Raw genomic sequence first — 16939 nt, forward strand, 5'->3', positions numbered from 1 at the left:
ACGTCGCCCCCTTTTATTTTTTCCAGAAGCTTAACGGTCTGCTTCTGAAAGACGATAAGACATTTAAAAAAAAGGACAACTATATATAGCCATGGCAACGACCACTTTGGGTCTTCTTCCATGTACGGAAAATAGAGTGTCTAGCTATATAGATGCTGTCCGATTATTTGTAGATGGCGAGTCTTGTGTGTATCGACCAACACCTCGTTGAAAGCATTCCTCTGTTACGTCGCGACGCTAGTGATTGAAAATGTCCTTTTGCCTTCATTTTGTTCACGGTCAGACGCGGTCACCTCTATTTCTTCATATAAGGCAACAGCTAGATACGCTGCACACTAAATCCAAATAAATGCGCGATCTATAATATAGATTTATTCGCTATTTTGTTGTCTTTGCTCTCCCGAGATTTGTTGTACACACCCAGAACGGGGGTATAGGCCTACACATATATATAAAAAAAGGGAAAAACATGTGCTAATATTGAATTTAAATGTTATGTTTGTAATGTGTTACATAGTTTTTAGTGAAATGTTTCTCGATCTAAAGTCGGTGAATTTCACGTAACACTGTGTTGATTAGATATTGAAAGCAGAAATAATCGTAAATTACGATTGTTGAAAAGAGCTTGTAAATAAGCTGAAATGAATTAACTTAACGTTATTATTTTCTTTTTACAGGATGGTCGATTGGATTTGCGACGAAGAAAATTAGTGGCTTTTAGCAGCAGTCGGCACAATGAGAAAGGTGGTCGCGAAAAAAAAATGATGTCCGTGATATACGTCAGCCTCTCCTTCACCGTTCAGCAGCAGACGTCGGGAAATGACCGCTGGTCGTGACTCCATTCACGGTGAGTGAAAGGAAATTTTTCTTTTTCTTGTACTGATAAGATTGGGTTTAGTTAACAAAAAAAACAAACATGCGATAACTCAATTTTATTTAAAAGGTAAATTCGATTTTTATTTTTACCCATTTAAAAATGAGTATGTTTTTTTATGAGGGGAGTTTTATTATTTTTGAATTATGCAAAGAGGCGATGTGAATTGAACGCCACGGGTTCCATCTGCCGTGGATTTTTCGTTTTCCAAGAATTCTATATTTTGTCGCTATTTGTTTGTCTTTTTTTTTTTTTTTTTGGCGGAATATTTGAAAACTAAAAAAAAAGGCTTATTTAAAAAATTAGGACACATTGCCCTAACTCAATTATTCAATGAGTCAGAGTGGAGTCGTTTTCTTTTTGTGTGCTATGGATCGTACATATTCCCCGCCATCTAGAATTCTTTCTTTCTTTTTTGCGAATTCTTTATTGTCAATCTCGTCCCAATATGCAGATCTTTGCCATGCAGTCCTAGTATTTTGTTTATTTGTTTTGTTTAGTTTTTTACATTTTCCAACGTTCCTTTCGAAAAGAGCGAATACTGGAACTTGTATGGAAAAAGACTTTTTGTTTAAATATTTGACTACCTGCCGTGTTTTGGTTCCTTGGGCCAAAACTTCTAGCGACTCTTATTTTTTAATAAGAAAACAGATATGATGCGACATTTATAGTTGATTGAAAATTCGTGTGACTCTGATGTGAGTCTCTACATTTTAATAGCGGAAAGCTCCAAAAAAAAACGATCATCTTAAATATTTTCAATCATTTTTCGCGCTAACTGGAACCGTTGAAAGATGTTCATTTTTTCATCAATGCCCTTTGCTTTTCCTTCAATGTACATAGAATCTCTAACGACGTCATCTTTCCTGGACATATTCGGCGTGTGTAACAACAACAACAAAACTGGAAAGAGGTCATCTTCGTCCATTTCGAAGGGCAACTCGATCGGATCTATTTGTACGAAAGGCAACTGATACAATGTATCACAATAGATCCATTTCTCTCTTTTTTTTTCTTAAAAAACATATATATATTTTTTTTTTTGTGAGCCCTTGCCCATCTACTTTTCTATTGGATCTTGCTCACGCATTGAAGAGGCTATATGTAATAAAGAGACTTATTACTCCGTGTGTATAGTGGATATTATAGCTAGGCCTCTACGTCTACATAGACATGTACGTTACACAATACAGTGGCGTATCCTATATGCTTTTCTACCTAAAAGGGGAATTTTGTTCTATCCTTGCGCTGTAGTGCGGCCATCGGGCCGTTATCTGACGTCTGCGCAGAATCGAAATGCACATACCCTCTTTTGACACGAAATAACAGAAAGAAAAAAATCGTGAGCGCAGACAGACGGCGTGCAGAATGTAAAGAGTATCGTCGATCGGTGCTCACGTCTCACACATTGGCCAGTCATCGGCTTGTTCAGGTGTCCAGTTTTTCGCTTCCTTTTGCAACAAAATCGTGGCAATTAACTATGGTGTGTCATTAACTCAGTGTGCGTGTGTGTGCGTGTGTGTATGTGTATGTGGAAAAGATATGAATTAGTGGATTTTTGAAGGAGGGAAATACTTTTAATTGTCGGCGCTTTCGTGTTCCTTTTGATTGTTACGACATGGAATCGTTAAGTTGATTCAATCAATCTCTGAGCGACTTTGAACAAACGTTTGAAAAAGAGACGAAAATTTTGAACGCGATAGAAGAAGGCAATCAAACGAAGTGATGGACTTCGACGAGTAGTAAACCACAGGCCAATTTTCAGATTTGTGTGTACTCGTCATCGACCGTGTCGATCACGCACATTTTTATATTTCTTTACGAACCATTTTTATTGAAAGAAAACTATTACCATCATGAATGTCGTCACAGTTTATCAGTCGTTGATGACCCACCTTCATCGTGGAAACCATCAGACTTGTCCACGTCGTCCTGTCCCATACTGGTTATCAATTGTCATCCGTGTGCTATTACTCTCATCTCTCAATGATGGCGTATCTTCAACTACTAACCGACTGCCCAGCATACGTGAGTTTAAATGCCTTTTGCCTTCGCCGCTATTTTGATTCGTCACGTTTCATTTAGAAAACAACATCAGGGGTTTGGGGTGGAGGTTCATTTATTTCCTTTTTATTGCTTGGTCTCCGATATTTTTATTCTCTTACTGAAAAGATGTGGACGTGTCCCGCTAGAATCTTGTTCGTTTTTTTTGCCCCTCTCTTTAACGCTGACTGTGGAAAACGAACGGGGTCGAGAGTCTCCCTCTCTTTTTTAACGAATAAGTCAAGTCGCGTTGAAGTGGCTTGTTTTTTTTTGCGGTGGGCGATGCTGTCTTTTTTCTTCTGTGGCGAGTGAGCTCTCGCAGCGCACAATCCCACGCGCGCGTGTCACGGAGGAAAAGACACGAATCGAAAGGGAAATTTGTTGTACCTCCTTAAACTCGCATGTATATATGGGGTGGGAAGGGCTTACCGTTGTTCAGTATCCAAAAGGATTTAGGTTGGGATGGCTATAAAAAGGATTTAGGGTTTTATCTGCTGTTGGCTTTACTGACCGTCTTTGCCATTAACCGATTCGAGATTGAACACATAGTACGTGTTGTTTGTCCTCTTTAGCTATTTTATTTTTTTTCACCCCCTCTCGCTTTTTTTTTCTGTTTAGATTGCGTCATTTGATACGGGGAGGGGGGGTTTAATTGTCGGTTTTCGTTGAATAAATCAGCAGTGACATGCGGGTTGTAAATTATTAGTCGGGAATTTGTGTGACTAATTTTGTGTTGTCGACGTTCATTTGGGATTGCAAAATTATTGGGTTAAAGAATTAATTCAATTCTTTAAGTATTGACAAAAGAAAGGGGTTGGTTGAAGGGGATGTGTTTTTCAAAAGAAATACCCGGAATCGGATTTTTTTCTTCAAAATTTACACATCCGGGATTCTAGTTGTTGACTCCACCCCACTCGGTTAAGGTCACGAACGGTGAAACACCCCCCTTTTGACTGAACTTTAAATTTTTTTTTTTTATTAAAAAACGATCAAAAGAAAGGAGCCTAAATGCCGCGTTTCGATGAGCACCTTTTGTTAAAAAGAATAAAAATTGTGAAAGACATTCTGTTGTTGTACGTATCGATAAATTTTTGGGGCAGGTCCTCGACAAAAAGTTGGGAGGGAGTTGAAGCCAAACAAATGAATATCTGGTATGACATGCTTAACATCAATAACAGATATATTTCTGAATATAATAGAAAACTATTGTTTTCTTAGGCTGTGTAGTACATATCTCAACAAAATGTCGGATTCACAAATTCTTTTTTAAGCAATCTTGTTATGTGCTCGGGGCTGTGTAATAACTAACCCGACCGACGACGAGTTTATTGATAGCGTTATTCGTAGAAAATCTGATGAGGCGAAAATAACTTCTGAACGACTTTCTCCTAATGTCCAATATCTCCTCCTTTATTTTTATTATTATTTTTTATCAAAGAGATAAGAACCTTTTGACTAAGATTATGATTTGCTTAGAAAATATTTTATGGTAAAGGTTTTTGGAAATCGCCGGTTGGTTATACGATTTCTGAGCCGTGAAACGCAATGCCAATTTTTCTTCACGGAACGATACTGTCGTCTAGGTTTTAAAAAAACATTCGCAATCTCAAGTAGTTCAGTATGTTATTAGCAGAGTATTAGGCCAAAATGTCCAACACACGCGTTTAAACCCAATTTCTGACCGAAACTGACGTTTTCCATCCAAAGTCTGGAAGAGAGAAAAAACAAAACAAATTGGATAGTTTGTTTTTGGTCGTTGAACAATTTTTAAACAAAAGAAACTACAAAGTAGTTAAATGAAAAGAATAAACAAACGCATTGCAAGAAAACAATTGATTTTAGCAACAAGAAATTCTTGTTATCGATAAAAAAAAAAAAAAAATGCTCATATTTTGCTTTATAAGGCAAAAACCTTTTTTTTTCGGATGTTTGTTTGTAATTTCGTTTATTTATTTATTTTATAACTACCGCCGTTTTTTTTTTGCCTTCCTGGGCACGTTCACTAACTTAATGCCAAGATTTTTTTCTAGGGGAGGGGGGGGTGAGTGGTGAACTGTGGAGACATTTAAAATGTGCTTTGCCTAGCAGCTTTTTTTTTATCCCCCGTTACTTACATCATCCGCTCTAGCGCGCGCTGAGGCCCCGCCCAGTTTGATTGTGTCGGCGACATGGTCGTCGATGTGATGGATGGCAGACAAGCGCTTCAACGGCGCATCGGTTGCCCAGGTCGTCGTTTTCTTATTCCCGTCAAAAATTGATGGATGCCCTTTTGTCTCAGATGGCCACCACCAGGCCCCTCCACTCGCCAGTCCATTTGAAAATCCTTTCAGAATAATACGGCACCTACTTTGCCATCAGCTTTTTTGTTTTCTCTTGTTGACCAAGAGGCTCTTGTGATGTAATCGTAAAATAAGCCCCTTTTTTTTCAATTTTTAACTTGAATTGTAACTTCCCGTGGACAAGGGAAACGATCCACGAACGACAGTCTCCTTATCTTGTCTTTAGAGTGTAGGCAACTGTCATTGCTATTGTGTCGCAATGATGAGCTTAGTTTACAATTATATGTGGCGACCATAATTCTAGAAACTAGTCGCAGCTATGCGACAAGAGTTTAATCAAAAACCCCTTTCCTGAAACCATCTCCTATCCCCCCTCATGCCACACACTGACAGGGGAATATCGAACTGACAAAAGGCCCGGGATTATCCGAGTGCGTATGTTTAACTACCCCAGCCAGTGCAATACAATAGGCTATCCCTCCCCCAGGAAATGGAATAATGACGGGGGGTGGGGGGAAGGCGGTAGTTTCTTTCGATTTAAACCAAACACGTCGTTTCTGTTCTTATGGAATCATCCGGGCGGATTGCTTAATGATTGCGTGGAAATATAAAAGAGTATCGTGTAGGTTCGTTTGTCGTGTTAAATATAGTCGACGGGCTTTTAACAGTTTTGCGGAATGGTAGTAGGTGTCGTTTGTTTTCGACGTGTAAACGCTCGTTCGGATTTCCTTTCGCTCTAGTCGTCATCTACCATTTTGCGCGCGCGTAATGGCAACGTTGGATGTGGTGGAAGTTATTATTGCGGTCTGTTATGACTGCCGCTGCGCGTTGTAAACGTCATGTCAAGTCATCAGCAGTTTCGGTCGCTACACTTGCTGCGCTTTTCATCACTTTGACTTTCTCTCTTCCCCCGCTCCTTCCTGCCCACTTCCTTTTTATTCTGCACATCCGGTTTGCTCTCTCTCTCTCTTTCTGTGTATGCTAGTAATATAATATAATAGCGCAGTAACGTACTCTCTTGTACTGTCTGCTACTACAGCGGTTTGTCCCTCGAGAATCTCAAATCTCCCCACCAACCGCGGACGTATAAGAGTCTCTCTCACATCTTCTTTTCTTTTTGTACAAGAATCTCCCCCTCTCCACCGAACCGCGCTCGAAAACGCGTATGCGCTAGACAGCTGTAAGGCATGGCCGTCAGTAGCAACTTGCCCGCTATAGAATAACAGTTACGTATTGATCAGCGAAAGTACTCGAGTTTGTGCAGGTGGAAAACGGCCGTGTACGCGCCGTGTCCGCTAACTAGGAATAAATTTTGTCGTAACTTGCCTTGTATTTTTTGGGGAGTGTTTCAACGTTATGATGGGGGAGGTATTCGAGACGATGGCGCTATATGTCGAACACAATTTAGACGGGATTTGTGTGTGTGTGTGTTGTATAGCTGTAGGTCGTTTATTGACTCTTCATCTTTTTTTTTTCTTGTTACACAACAACAACTTGAATGATGATGTACATTTTTTTTCTTTTTGGGGGGGTTTTGTGTTGGCTTGGAGGGATTTCAAGTAGTGGGCAGATATGGGAAAAAGAAAGAAGACTGTACATATACACATCCGCACACATCTAGCCTGTCAGCAAAGCCTGAAGGCCACCAGTGGTAGAGATACGGTCCAGCTTTCTGCTTTTGTCATTGCATGTATTGGCGACGACATAACTTTTTTTTTTTTCTATCTTGTTTCTAAAAATAAAAATAAAATAAAATTCTTTGGGGGCGTAATCCTCCCATTTGTACTGTTCCTTATGTGAAAAAGAAACAAACAAATTTGTTAGAGATGGCAATGATCCTTTTAAGGGTATTTGGACCACCGAGGATCACCACTGCTGTGCGAACGTGGAGAAACTAGGCCAAAAGGAAAAAGAAATAGAGTGTGCCAAACCTTTTTTTTTTTTTTTAAGTCTTCCCTAAAAGATTTAAAAAAAGGAACATCACACACATACACGAAAAGAAAAAAAAAATTGCGTGTGTTGGATTTGTTTATCCGTTGTATCCCCCACTAAAAAAAGGGCTTGCCGTTCCGCACAAGAGAGTAGTATTGCACACCCTACTTGTAGAACGGGTCCGAATTTTTCAGATTATTTCGCGTGCGTAGAAGAGGTGTGAGTTTGCATGATCCCTTATTATTATTATTTTTTTTCTTACTTGGAAACATTATAAAGGTTTGAGTAAAAAAAGGCGGGATCACAAATGAGTATATAGCCCGCGACACGCGACAAGAGATGAAGAAGACAAACAAAGTATACAGAAAAATCTATGGGTTTTGTGTATATGTCTTTGGTTGTCTTTCGTGAATTTTCCGAGTTTGTTGAGCTAGGTTTTTGTCACATGGGATCAGGAGTTTGGCATAAACACGCAGAGTACGGTAACGAAGAAAGCTGATTGTTGACGTAGGGCTTCTCTTATTGGTTTCAAGTCGCAAAAAAAAGAGATTGATTTTCTATTTAAAAAACAAAAACACGTAAATCAATAGACACAAAAATCTGGTGCATTTTTGTTAAGGGTTTCAATCAGTGGTTTCGATTTTCTTTTTTTATTATTACATTTCCTACCCCCTAAAAACTATTGCGCAAACGTGCCGCTCACAGTATATCCCGACTTTCTTTAGTTTTTGCATCTGCATTGTTACACAAGGTCATGTCCCCAACATCCGAAACGTGAACCTTCCCCCAATTTGGAATAGTATCGGCGATACAGTTGTTAACTTTTCCCAGCCAATAGGTTTTGCTTGATATAACAGCACGACTTATTACTTCAAGCAATTCATCAGTTGGATGTTGGAGTTGCAATTCTTGGCCCATACACTCACGTTAATTGAAAGAGACTTTCGACTTTATACTTGACGACCTTTAAGAATCACAATTTTTTGTGCGTGAATTTCATACTTGTCTATTGTCACACGTGTGTGTCGTTTCTCGTCGATGTCTCAACTTTTTGCCCTGTGCACTAAAGTTCACATAATAATAATTTTAGTAGCATAGTTTCAGTTTCAGCATTTTGATGTTTACAAAACAGTTGAAATTTCCATGCCGTGACGTTTGTAAACTTGGGTTGCTAGTCGCGTTCGTTGTGGCGGCAATGGCATTGCAGTTTCATCTTTGAGTCAAGGCTGCTGCACTGTGTACCTTAATTTACGATCAGTTTCAAGGCTTCAGTCAATACCTCCCTTTGCGTATTATGATGTTTATAGCAGCACTGGTAGCATAGTAGGAACTTGGGTTATTGAATTTTGAGGGAGGGCGAACACGTTGGGACGGTCGCCAAAGCAACGACTGTGACAAGCAAACGGGGAAAAGAGAAAGAGAAAAAAGAACCACGTCGTCAACAACCTCTACATTTATGCATTTGGATTTCGCTCGCTGTAGAATTGCTAGACCGTCATTGACACACTCTCTGGTTTGTGGCTCAGGGGCTTTGAATTGCTTTGACTCGACGTCATGGCAACCAAGGCAGCGCGCGCGAGTTGTGGCCATCGTTAAGTGTATAAACAGACTTTATGCACTTTAATAATGGCAATCGTGGTTGTAGCGGTTAACATTTATAGAGATAAAAAAAATGTCGGAGTTATTTTCTTTTTTTGGAGGGGAATGGGTGGGAAATACATAGCTGAATGCATTTCTTGGATTTGATGGGGGATTCTTTAAAAACTGGCATTTGCGGGGGGAAAAAACACCAGCATTTTGCGATTGGTATTATTACAATGGATATGTAATAACGTATGTGGACACACACGCACGATTCTATTTATTTAACGTGTCAGTAAATACAATCGAAATCCATTGTAATAAGTGCGATGATGTATAGGTTTTCTTTTTTTTCCTGCTTGTGTTTTTCAAAAAATAATACGTAGGTGTAATGGATGTAGGCGTGTATGCAAGGATAGCTTATGTCCCTAGCATACCCGTTTTAAAAATCTTTCACTGTTCGATGCTTTAGCCTGTGGCTATTAATCATTGAAAAGGAAACGAACAATTGGGGTCGTGGTGATTACACGTTAGCCAATTTGCTATTGGGCTGCATATTATCGCGTATATTTGATAAAAATACGTGTTTTTCCTCTATAATTTATAGATTAGCTCGACACTATATTTATGTACATGAACACGCATTTCTCTTTCGGCCTATTGCTCCGGGGACTGCCGTTCATGTTCCTTGTCTTGACGCTCATCAATTATGGACTGGACGCCCGTTTCATTTTGTACCGAGCTCTCGCCGCTCCAATTAAACGCGGTCTAACACCATCCTCTTCCATTCGCTTTAGTAGCCCTATATACTGTTATACGCATTTGAATATGCATATGAATTGTTTGTCCCGCTATCGTCTAATTATCCATCGAGCTTATTTTGGCATCGAGTGGCTGTGACACGGGTTGGCGTGGCACACAAATCTTATCTTCTTCTTCTAAATTGTCTCACCGTTTATATGAAATATCAGTTTCCTCTTTTTGCACCGTTCCGCCTGATGACAGTTGGCGTCTTTTTTTTTTATATATATTTGATTTCTGGTTTTTTTGTTCACTTGTCCCTCATCACCGGATTTCCTGTTGCCAGCTTATTTCGCGATTCTTCGCTTCGTGAAGTTTTGTTCGGAATCATTAAACAGAGGAGACATATGAAAACCTGGCTGTTCTACATCAAAATTTAAGCGATAAATAAGAGTATACACGTTTGTCTTTTCATTTTTATTGGTTGGGGGTTTAATATCTTTACAAACGTAAAGCCATAACGTGTAAACTCGAGTTGGCTTGCGTTCAATTGATTGGCAAAGAAATCGTTTCTTTAATGTTGTTGACGTCAGACTATCCAAAACTGGTCCACCATTTTATGGCCTCGTTTTGAAATTTTATTATGGTAGTCTTGACGACGGAATATAAAGTATAATGTTTGAATGATAAAGGACAGACTGCAATCGAAAAACAAGTGCTAAAATTATTTGAGTTTCCGGGGGGAAATGGTGTTAGAAATTCCTTTTTTGAACGTTCGGTTGGATAGTAACAGTTTTCAATCCTCCCAATTTAATTTGAGAAGGTATTCACACACGAAAATTATTCAAGATAATACGCTGTTACCTGTGTAACCTGTGCACTAATTGTTGAGAATAGGAAGAAAGAGATTTGCCATCCGTGAGTGGATAATTCCATATGCGTGTGCATCTAACTTTTGTGTTTGTAATTTACTGAGGAGAAACGCAACGCATAAATAGACGGAGAGTGGAAAAAAATTCTGAAATGCATTGGAGAGGAGTCATGGACTAGATAAGCAAATATCTTAAATTAATGCGGGACAATGTTTTTGCGAGAGTTCAGTATACGATGAAAAGTTGATGCTTTGTTAGGCATGTTGTACACTCACACGATTAGAGAACACGTAGAATCGCTTTGATTTTATTGGGCTCATTACGTCAAAGAATAACTAGAGGCGTGTGTTTGAAGCAAAACTTTTTTTTAAATAATAAAGGTGGAAACGAAGCCTTTTTCATAGTCAAACTTGTTTTTGTCTTGTCTCGACGTTTTTGCCAAGTTGGAAACTACGTGAGATAGGTAATTGAAAAGGCATTATTAGAATAGTATAGTTGAAGACTAGCAAAAAAATGCTCTAAATTATTAAAAAGTTAAAATTCTACTGAAATCTAAACTCCTATCCCTTTTTCGTTTTATCCAATTTGATTAGGTTGAAATTAAAGTAAAGTAAACTAAAAAAAAAAGTCCGAATAAAGCCTTTAATTTGCATCGGTCCGCGTCTATCGCGTTATTCCATTTTTATACGCGACTGGCCATCAGGCAACTGCCGATGTCTGACCGTCATCGAAAACGGCTGTCCCTCTGCCTTCTCGAATTGCTATACATCGTTCCACAAAGAGATATACGTGGAACTGCTTCTATTCGGGCCGGGTCCCGAACTCCCATATCATCATTATTTCGCCGGAGAGAGAGAGAGAGAGAGAGAGATTGGCTGCTTCTAAGGGTTTGGTATTTTGACTGTATATAGGCCATACAAGTTGGACAAAATAATAACAATAAAGAGAGTCAATATAGATCCCGGCCAATTTTGCGGCTCCCCTTGCAACCCCCTTTAGAATATTGTATCTATAAACATAGAAGCGAAAGGAAACTATATATAAGGAGTTGTATCCAAAATATACGACGGTCGTTTCGCAAACTGCGTGCTCGATCACGATTTGCGGGTGGGAACCAAAGAATGAAGGGCTGACTATTATTCCCCCTTCTTTTTTTTTTCCCCCGTATTTTTTGTTGCGTGTCGAAAGTACATTTTGTCTGCTAGTCTGTCGCTGTTCCTTTAGTTATGTCCGTCCCGTTTTTCAACGAATGGATTCATCGCTCCCCGTCCGGCAAAGAGTATAGACTTGATAGGCTATATACACACAGATAAAAGATATATATATATACATACACACAGGTCTAGAAGAACACGAGCTCGTTTACGTTCGCAACGACCCAACGCGCGCCACTACATTATTTTAGCCTGTTGTATAGACGCAAACAAAACAACAAAAAAAAGAGTTGCACGAAAACTGCTGATGGCCTTGTCCTTGGAAGAATAGATATACATGTATAGTAACAAATAGTTTCCTATAAACATTTTTCTAACCTTCCTCCCCCTTTTTTTCCAAGTAAAACTAGACGAGCTCAGCGTACGGAAAATAGGCGAAGACGATGCTAGAGGTCATCATTGATGAACATGTTTTGATTGCTACTGCATCAGCGATGTCAAACATGCAAACAACAAACAATAGGAGATGGCGATTAATGGGCGGCAGGACCCCATTAACTCACGAATGGTTCTATAAAATTTCTGGAAAAGAACAATACAACGTGATGCTGCAGATCCCTTTTTTTTCCTGTGTATTGATCGGTTACGTCGAAGGATCCTGGATTCGTTTATGCACTAACAATAAAGCTCCCACTTTTCCCCCTTTTTTGTGTGTGTTTAAAACGGGGGCTGATTGTATGTTATACGATGGAGGACGACAAGAAGAGTAGCCTTTAATTGAATTTTCCGTAGATTTCAGTTGACCACAATCATGTTGAGAATAGGAAAAGGTAATCTTAATCGGCTTATCGTAGAAAATAAGCTGCAGCAACGATCGCTGTTATATCAAACGCATTAATAATAACGTTCGAAATTTTCGTGGCGAAAACGCGGGAAAGGCTTTGGTTGATGACGGGGGTTATGCGAAGCACGGAACTAGCGCGTACCTTTCTCTTGATTCGTTGCTTCTCGGAAATTCAGCGTTAACGTCACTGTTGAGCGACGTATAGAATACGAAAGACACACAATGCGCATAAGCCTTTTTTCGGTTGGCTTATCCTTAATGAAATGCAAAGTATCGAGCATCATTTATCGCGTCTCTCTCTCGACGAATCAAGATCACTCTTTCACTCTTTTGATCAATTCATTCAAAGGTTTGCAGAGAACAAAGTTTTCTAACGTTTTTTCGGGTTTTTTTGCAGCGGTGATCCTCCTAGGTAGGCGTAAATGTATAACTGAATAATAAAATCATAGAAACTTCCTCGCCAAAAACAAAAGTCCTGTGATAGAACGCATCAATTTTTACACGTTAACGCGGGGTTATGGCAAGCGTTGGTTGTGCAATAAATAAATAAGAACAAGTCACAGAATTTGATATCATTTTTTATGCATTGCGGTTTGTAGCCAAAGCACTGGAATTTATTAGAGAATAAAAAACAAAAAAAGGTGAAGACTAATATAAAAAGCATACAAAAATAAAAAGGGGGGAGTGATCTGGAAATAAGAAAAGGGTAACACAAATGTGATTGGCATAGCCGGTGCCCGTGTTTTATAAGTATAGCGGGGCACAGCCAAGCAACAGAACTCTCTCGAGATTTCGGATCCCGGGACTTTTCGTTCCTCCAGCGCTAAAAGCTTTTTTTTTTTTTTTTGTCTTTTGTACTCTTACGTTTCTTAAGTGTATCTTTTTTAAAAAAATCTTACAGACTAGAAGAATGTCTCTGATGCTCATTTGAATGAAAAGAGACATTTGCCTCATTAGCTTAGCCGATGAGTAGAGTGGGTAGCCTTGCTCTATTTAAAAAGAGGCTTTACAAATTTAGAACAAAAGGATCGTTTGCTTTGTTTTTAAATATCATTTCAGCAGCAACTGCTTCGGGCTCGTTCCTAACTTAGACTGAGGATTAGTATATCTTTTAAAAAACTAAAAAAAGAGGGGAAAATGTCTGATCTTTAAACCGGAATAATATAAGCGTCAGCAGTTTTAATGTGATGATGCGAACGGGAATCAAATATGGAAAGCTTCTCTATTGTATAGTGCTGATTGCGCAACAGTTTGAATTACCTCTTGATTGATTTCCACACTTGTTGTCCTAACATGCGAACATTTTGAATCACCAATCAAGCTCAAAATAATGGCTTTTTAAAATTGTGTTGGAATAATAAAAAGGCCTACTTTGTTACGCTTTTGTTTCAAACTTCTTTTGTGAAAGCCATTAGCAAAAAAAAAAGGGGGGGAAACATTGATTCGCTTTTTATGTTTTTGTTTTTTTTCATCTCAATGAAATATAGCAAGTACACCGTTTTAGGTGGGTTGGTCTTTTCCTGTATTCCTCACCATCTATTTATTATTGTGCTTGCAAGATCAAATGCGCGCTCACCTTTCCCCTGAAAGTTTTTCTTTTCCCCGCTGGTCCGTAGTCGATGCTGTTGGCGTTCATGTACTTTTGAATTGAAAAAGGGCAAATCATCAAAGAGCTATTTTACAGGTCGCTATTCGTTGCGTATTCCGGTGCATTAATTATTCTCTGCGATTTGCGGTATCGAATTCCTCCGCCATCATTCGACATTCCGCTTGCTAGATGAGAATAAATTGATGATGTCTATATCAAAATCGTAATAAAGGATATTATTTTTCTCGAAGCTAATCTAAAGCAAAAAAATAAAAGATCTTTACGTGGCTCTCTTTCTTTATATCTCTCACTAATCTCCATTCGTTAAGTCCTCTATAGAAAGAGCAAGAGATAATCAACGAAAGGGAGGGATCATTTTCTATTGGGCCAAAAGGGATGACGTTGAATGAAGTTGTATTTAGAACGTAGGACGTCCATGAAAGACAGCAGGTGGTTATCATACAGATATCCTTATACAATTGATTCCTTTACTGGATGATTGTTAAATTAATAATCATCGATACAAATATGATTTAAGAAGGCTGTTGAAATCTCTTTTCTTTTTCACTACTCTGCTGATGGATAGATGGAACGATTTTCTACAAAAAAACAGAAAAGAAAAAGAACTTGGGAACAATCTTGCGTTGTCAATCAGTCGAACAACTAACCACCCACCCCAAATAAACTATCCTGGTATACAGTATATATTGCAAGTTATATTTAGACTGCACTGGTATATCGAACTATATACGTTAGCCTCGTGTTCCGCCCTCCTGGTGGATCTTGTTTTCCTCGAAAAAACCAATCAGCTTATAGTGGCAGGGAAGAAAAGAAAAAAAACAAAACAAACAACAGTCGGAACAGGAAAGAGAAGGATCTTCTTTTTATTCTTCCTTCTTTATTCTGACATTTCTTCTGCGGTGCGTTCGACGCCAACCTCGGCCCAATTGGATATTGTTGTTGCAAAGGCTCGCAAAAAAAAACGTTTCCAAATGCAATTCGTTTTTTTTTTATTTCGAGTTTATATTCACTCTTTTTTGGAGTGCGTTTTAAATGCGCAGCCGTTGAAGCGGTTGACACGATCCCAAAGTGTGGGAAATAAATGAAAAACGCATTGCGATGCGACCATTATTTCCGCATCCCAGCGAAATGAAATCATCTATTTTTTTTTTCTTTCTCGGTAGCGCATCTCGATTGATTTTGTGTTGTCACTAGAGCAACGATGGAGTTAAATTTTTCTTTTTGATTTGACGCTTATTCCGCTTTGCGATTGGATTCCGCATTGATTCGACAATTGCTCGATGAAACGGGATATCGTTGTTGATAATAAACGGAGGGGGGGGGGGAAAGCAGACTAAATATCTTGAGTGATCTATGATGCAGTATAGGATTAATAGCTGCTACTTAAATAGCTCCAATTTATATACACAACTGTTTTGTATTTTTCCTAACGGCGTAAGATGAGCCGTGCTGTCAACATCTCGAATGTGACATTATTATTATGTCAATCCCCTTTGTAAAATTGATTGTTTACCATTGTAAACGAGAAAGGACTGAGTCGCCATAGGTGATCAGATGTCCTCAATAATCGACGTCACAAATGGGACATTCGAGCCAGAGGCGATTTCTCCTTTTTTGTCTTCATTTTTTAAATCCGCCATAACATATAATGGTGTGTAATAGCGGATATGTCTCAGGGACATAACGATCTGAAAGGAAATCATAAACTTTGATGACGACTCCAATAAAAGATTGGGTTCAAGGGGTTGGCACTAGGACTGCGCAACAATTGACTTTGCCATATTTATCCAATACTTTTCTATTTATTCGTTCTCTCTATCTCTTTCTCCTTCTGTATATATATCTAATCAACGAAGCATCCATCCAAACGCATCTTTACACGTGTTTCGTGAAGTGTTTGCAGTTCCCGTGAACAAAAAAAAATCGATAACTCGCTCACGCTAAGAGCGAAAAGAGAAAACAATTGTTCATCTCTTTCAGCTTCATAAGTGGTCATAAGTCTTCTTTATTTTTCAAGAAGAAAAAAAAAATATGGGATCTACCTTTACACTTATATAGGGGACTCAACGTCCCTTTTGATTGTTTAAATCCCTTTGCACTCTCCATTTACTGGATAAAAAAAAAATAAACGCGGTTATTAGCGGGAATTGCTGGCCGGCTCTTTTCAAGAGAATTCCCTTAGCGTCATAACCGACTGTGTGTGCCGCATCAGAGCCCATTACCACAGCAGCACTTTGCTTCCTGCCATTGGCTAACTCGATCGTGCGCTAAACTAAAGTATCAAGTTCTAGAAAAATGCGTCCCGCCATGGAGTTGCACAACCTCGTTCGCATATATATTTTTTTCTTCTATTATTTTGTGCTACTATTTCTCTAGCGTGTTTGTCTCTTTTGACGTCATTTCTTCGTCGAATAGATATGGCTGGCTAGGTCCATTAAGCGAGTGGGCATTAGAAGTGCACGAAAGAGAGATTGAGAAGAATCAGGCCCCAGTTTGCTGGTTTAAGCGGGACATAGTAGGGCGGCAGCAGAAGGTCCAGCTCCCACGCAGCCATCTGTCACTTGGACTATAGTAGGCCATCCCCCCCCCAAAAGTCTTCAGAGTTGCCAATTTGAAAAGCCTTCACTTGAATGTTGTACGTACTCGTAGAGTTCCCTCGAAATTTACAAGCACCACCCTCGGTTATCGTTGCTTTTGTTTCATTAAAACAAAACAAAAACAAAAAACTATGAACATAAAAATGAGAAAAAAGGGAAAGACCAAAGCTGCCACATGTTTTCCTTCTCTCATTTCGCTATTGGGTTTTTTGCCTGCTGGCGATCTGGGGAGGTCCAGTTCTACTGGAACGGTTGTCTACTTTCTTGTTGATAATGCCGTCCCTTCCCCCACAAAAAAAATATTGAAACTTGATAAATGGATCAATGAATCAATTTGACGCCCCGTGTATAGTTGGGCTCCCCCCCCCTAAAAGAAAACTGCAGAACTTTTTAGGCTGATGACGGACCGACTA

The 16939-nt window shown here is 39.1% G+C and overlaps 1 protein-coding gene across 2 annotated transcripts in view; it reads left to right on the forward strand.

Moving 5' to 3' along the window:
* Window positions 1–677: 677 nt before the first annotated feature.
* LOC116923463 (neural cell adhesion molecule 2) overlaps window positions 678–16939 on the forward strand; it is a 44141-nt gene continuing 27879 nt past the window's right edge. Inside the window, exon 1 of one of the 2 annotated variants that reach the window (XM_045174120.1) lies at window positions 678–847. In XM_045174120.1, the coding sequence (XP_045030055.1) occupies window positions 820–847 (28 nt within the window). In that variant the 5' untranslated portion in view covers window positions 678–819. Of the gene's footprint in view, window positions 848–2232; window positions 2903–16939 lie in introns of those variants that run through there. The other variant, XM_032929936.2, reaches the window with a different exon arrangement.

The sequence above is a fragment of the Daphnia magna genome, linkage group LG5 (genome assembly GCF_020631705.1).
Source record: "Daphnia magna isolate NIES linkage group LG5, ASM2063170v1.1, whole genome shotgun sequence".
Taxonomy (NCBI): Eukaryota; Metazoa; Arthropoda; class Branchiopoda; order Diplostraca; family Daphniidae; genus Daphnia; species Daphnia magna.